The 5,384-nt window shown below is 38.1% G+C and overlaps 1 protein-coding gene across 1 annotated transcript; it reads left to right on the forward strand.

Annotated features, from left to right (window-relative positions):
- The first annotated feature begins 3,311 nt into the window (after nt 1–3,311).
- LOC129619427 (trace amine-associated receptor 6-like) lies at nt 3,312–4,349 on the forward strand. Its single transcript, XM_055534670.1, has one exon. It carries the CDS (start codon nt 3,318–3,320, stop codon nt 4,347–4,349), a length of 1,032 nt encoding a protein of 343 aa, XP_055390645.1. The 5' UTR covers nt 3,312–3,317.
- The last annotated feature ends 1,035 nt before the right edge of the window (nt 4,350–5,384 follow it).

Here is a 5,384-nt window from a genome sequence, read left to right on the forward strand (position 1 = left end):
TCACAAGCACGGACATTGAAACTGTAATCAAAAATCTTCCAGCAAACAAAAGCCCAGGTCCAGACGGCTTCACAGCTGAATTCTACCAAAAATTTAGAGAAGAACTAACACCGATCCTACTCAAACTCTTCCAGAAAATTGCAGAGGAAGGTAAACTTCCAAACTCATTCTATGAGGCCACCATCACCCTAATACCAAAACCTGACAAAGATGCCACAAAAAAAGAAAACTACAGGCCAATATCACTGATGAACATAGATGCAAAAATCCTTAACAAAATTCTAGCAATCAGAATCCGACAACACATTAAAAAGATCATACATCATGACCAAGTGGGCTCTATCCCAGGGATGCAAGGATTCTTCAATATCTGCAAATCAATCAATGTAATACACCACATTAACAAATTGAAAAATAAAAACCATATGATTATCTCAATAGATGCAGAGAAAGCCCTTGACAAAATGCAACATCCATTTATGATAAAAAACTCTCCAGAAAGCAGGAATAGAAGGAACATACCTCAACATAATAAAAGCTATATATGACAAACCCACAGCAAACATTATCCTCAATGGTGAAAAATTGAAAGCATTGCCCCTAAAGTCAGGAACAAGACAAGGGTGTCTACTTTCACCATTACTATTCAATATAGTTTTGGAAGTTTTGGCCACAGCAATCAGAGCAGAAAAAGAAATAAAAGGAATCCAAATTGGAAAAGAAGAAGTAAAACTCTCACTGTTTGCAGATGACATGATCCTCTATGTAGAAAACCCTAAAGACTCCACCAGAAAATTACTAGAACTAATCAATGAATATAGTAAAGTTGCAGGATATAAAATCAACACACAGAAATCCCTTGCATTCCTATACACTAATAATGAGAAAACAGAAAGAGAAATTAAGGAAACAATTCCATTCACCATTGCAATGAAAAGAATAAAATACTTAGGAATATATCTACCTAAAGAAACTAAAGACCTATATATAGAAAACTATAAAACACTGGTGAAAGAAATCAAAGAGGACACTAACAGATGGAGAAATATACCATGTTCATGGATTGGAAGAATCAATATAGTGAAAATGAGTATACTACCCAAAGCAATTTATAGATTCAACACAATCCCTATCAAGCTACCAACAGTATTCTTCACAGAGCTAGAACAAATAATTTCACAATTTGTATGGAAATACAAAAAACCTCGAATAGCCAAAGCAATCTTGAGAAAGAAGAATGGAACTGGAGGAATCAACCTACCTGACTTCAGGCTCTACTACAAAGCCATGGTCATCAAGACAGTATGGTACTGGCACAAAGACAGAAATATAGATCAATGGAACAAAATAGAAAGCCCAGAGATAAATCCACACACCTATGGACACCTTATCTTTGACAAAGGAGGCAAGAATATACAATGGATTAAAGACAATCTCTTTAACAAGTGGTGCTGGGGAAACTGGTCAACCACTTGTGAAAAAAAGAAACTAGAACACTTTCTAACACCATACACAAAAATAAACTCAAAATGGGTTAAATATCTAAACGTAACACCAGAAACTATAAAACTCCTAGAGGAGAACATAGGCAAAACACTCTCCAACATACATAACAGCAGGATCCTCTATGACCCATCTCCCAGAATATTGGAAATAAAAGCAAAAATAAACAAATGGGGCCTAATTAAACTTAAAAGTTTCTGCACAGCAAAGGAAACTATAAGCAAGGTGAAAAGGCAGCCTTCAGAATGGGAGAAAATAATAGCAAATGAAGCAACTGACAAACAACTAATCTCAAAAATATACAAGCAACCTCTACAGCTCAACTCCAGAAAAATAAATGACCCAATCAAAAAATGGGCCAAAGAACTAAATAGACATTTCTCCAAAGAAGACATACAGATGGCTAACAAACACATGAAAAGATGCTCTCATCACTCTTTATCAGAGAAATGCAAATCAAAACCACTATGAGGTACCATTCCATGCCAGTCAGAATGGCTGTGATCCAAAAGTCTATAAGCAAAATGCTGGAGAGGATGTGGAGAAAAGGGAACCAACCCTCTTACACTGTTGGTGGGAATGCAAACTAGTACAGCCACTACGGAGAACAGTGTGGAGATTCCTTAAAAAACTGGAAATAGAACTGCCTTATGACCCAGTAATCCCACTGCTGGGCATACACACTGAGGAAACCAGAATTGAAAGAGACACGTGTACCCCAATGTTCATCACAGCACTGTTTATAATAGCCAGGACATGGAAGCAACCTAGATGTTCATCAGCAGATGAATGGATAAGAAAGCTGTGGTACATATACACAATGGAGTATTACTCAGACATTAAAAAGAATACATTTGAATCAGTTCTAATGAGGTGGATGAAACTGGAGCCTATTATACAGAGTGAAGTAAGCCAGAAAGAAAAACACCAATACAGTATACTAAGGCATATATATGGAATTTAGAAAGATGGTAACAATAACCCTGTGTACGAGACAGCAAAAGAGACACTGATGTATAGAACAGTCTTTTGGACTCTGTGGGAGAGGGAGAGGGTGGGATGATTTGGGAGAATGGCATTGAAACATGTATAATATCATGTATGAAACGAGTTGCCAGTCCAGGTTCGATGCATGATACTGAATGCTTGGGGCTGGTGCACTGGGACGACCCAGAGGGATGGTACGGGGAGGGAGGAGGGAGGAGGGTTCAGGATGGGGAACACATGTATACCTGTGGCGGATTCATGTTGATATATGGCAAAACCAATACAATATTGTAAAGTTAAAAAAAAAAGTATGAGAAAAAAAAAAAAGAAACATAATGACCTAATTAAAACAGTTGTTTGTGCAGTAGCTTTCTTAACACTCACTACTGAAAATAAACTTCCAAGTTCACACCTTGCACTACAGGGATTCCATCTAGGGATTTTCCTATTGATGGCATTTGTATGTCTGGAAGGGCTGTATGCTTTAGGCGGTAAGGCAGATAAACCTAACAGGAGTTGATGCTATAATTACTTCCCATATCAGTGCCTGTTGCAAAGAGGAACTCTGAAGGTAAAAGTTTTTTAAAGATATTTAGGACCTAAAGGGAATTTTATCAAATTCAAGGATCTAAGCTTTAGTTAGTTGAAATTCATTCCCAGTGACTTTGTCCAATGTAAATTTTTTGCATTTTACTCTGTTACTGTTTACAATAGTACTAACATCTGATAATTTCCTCAGGCATCCTACTGTATGTATGATTTCCTCCAAAAGCATTGAAAGTCCGTGGAAATCAAGGACAGAATTCTCTGAATGTAAAGGACAGATCATGAGCAGCAACTCATCCCCCACTGCAGCTGTGCAGCTCTGCTATGAGCACCTGAACGGATCCTGTGTGAAAATCCCCTATTCACCCACATCCCGTGTGATTCTGTACGTGGTGTATGGCTTTGGGGCTGTCGTGGCCGTGTTTGGAAACCTCCTGGTGATGACTGCCATCCTTCATTTCAAGCAGCTGCACTCACCAACCAATTTTCTCATCGCCTCTCTGGCCTGTACGGACTTTCTAGTAGGAGTGACTGTGATGCCCTTCAGCATGGTCAGGTCCGTGGAGAGCTGCTGGTACTTTGGGCACAGTTTCTGTGCTTTGCACACATGCTGTGATGTGGCATTTTGTTACTCTTCTCTCTTCCACCTGTGCTTCATCTCCATCGACAGGTACATTGCTGTTACTGACCCTCTGGTCTATCCCACCAAGTTCACAGTGTCTGTGTCATGCATATGCATCAGCATCTCCTGGATCCTACCCATTACTTCCAGTGGTGCTGTGTTCTACACGGGTGCCAATGAGAATGGGCTAGAGGAACTGTCTAGTGCCCTCAACTGTGTAGGAGGTTGTCAGATAGTTATAAATCAAAACTGGGTGTTGGTACATTTTCTATCCTTCTTTATACCTACCTTCATTATGCTCATTCTCTATTGTAATATTTTCCTTGTGGCTAGACAACAGGCTAAAAAGATTGAAAATACTGGTAGTAAAAGAGAGTCATCATCAGACAGTTATAAATCCAGAGTAGCCAAGAGAGAGAGAAAAGCAGCTAAAACCCTGGGTATCACGGTCATAGCATTCATGATTTCATGGTTACCATACAGTATTGACTCATTAATCGATGCCTTTATGGGCTTCATAACCCCAGCCTATATTTATGAGATTTGCTGTTGGTGTACTTATTATAACTCAGCCATGAACCCCTTGATCTATGCTTTATTTTACCCTTGGTTTAGGAAAGCCATCAAAGTCATTGTGAGTGGTCGGGTTTTCAAGAATAGTTCTGCAAGCATGAATTTATTCTCTGAATAAATGTAAGCCATTGGGTTGAGGAAGTTGAAGGTATCTTCACATTTTACAAATGAATGAATTTTTAAAAAATCAAGTAAGACTGTTACTGCAGAGAAAACAAATTGCTTTTCCAGTTTAATTGGATAAATCAGGGTCTCAGTCTTTTAGGATGTGCATTTCCCTTTTGCTTCTCCAAAATTATTTATTTGACTAATAAATTTTAAGCCCATTATTGTTAACTGCTGTAGAACGCACCATTTCCCATTCCCTGCAGTCATTCCCCACCTTTTCTCTCTTATTCCATTGACTCTTCCCTTTGTAACCTGTAAACATGTCTGTTGCCTTTTATTTCTTTTCTTTTTTTCCTTACAAACTGATCTACTCTTTCCCAATTTTATCAAAAATTTCTCTGTGATTAACTTTCTCCAGTTTGCTGCTTTTCGTGCTTTATTTTCCCAGGGAATTTTTTTGGGATGCAGTTAAAAGTATTATGTTTAAGTCTGCATGGTGTCTGTGTCAGGAATTGGCTTCAGCATCTTCTACATCCTGCCCCTGGCATACAGTGGTGCCAAGCTGTACACAGATGTCAGAGTTGATGGGATGGAGGGATTAGTAAGTGCTTTCTGCGTAATAAGTGATTTTCACCCTGTTTAAATCAGTTTTGGATATTGATAGAATTTCTATTATTTTTCACACCTGGCTTTGTTAAAATGCTACTGTACAGAAATATTATTCTTATGGTTAAAAAGCAGACTAAAAAGATGGAAAATATTACTAGAAAATAAATTTGTTACCAGGGACTCGCAAGATCAGAGTGGCTAAGAGACAGAGAAAAGCAGTTAAAACCCTAGGCTTCACAATGTAGCACTTTTGGTCTCATGATTACTCGATATATCTGATTCATTCATTGATTCTTCTTTAAGTTTTATCACACTTCATATGCTTATGAGATACTTTGTTGGTTCAGCTATTGCAAATTGCCCTAAATCATTCGATTTATGCTTCATTTACCATTGGTTTGGGAAAGCAATAAAACTTATTAAACTGGCAATATTA

The sequence above is a fragment of the Bubalus kerabau genome, chromosome 9, assembly GCF_029407905.1.
Source record: "Bubalus kerabau isolate K-KA32 ecotype Philippines breed swamp buffalo chromosome 9, PCC_UOA_SB_1v2, whole genome shotgun sequence".
NCBI lineage: Eukaryota > Metazoa > Chordata > Mammalia > Artiodactyla > Bovidae > Bubalus > Bubalus kerabau.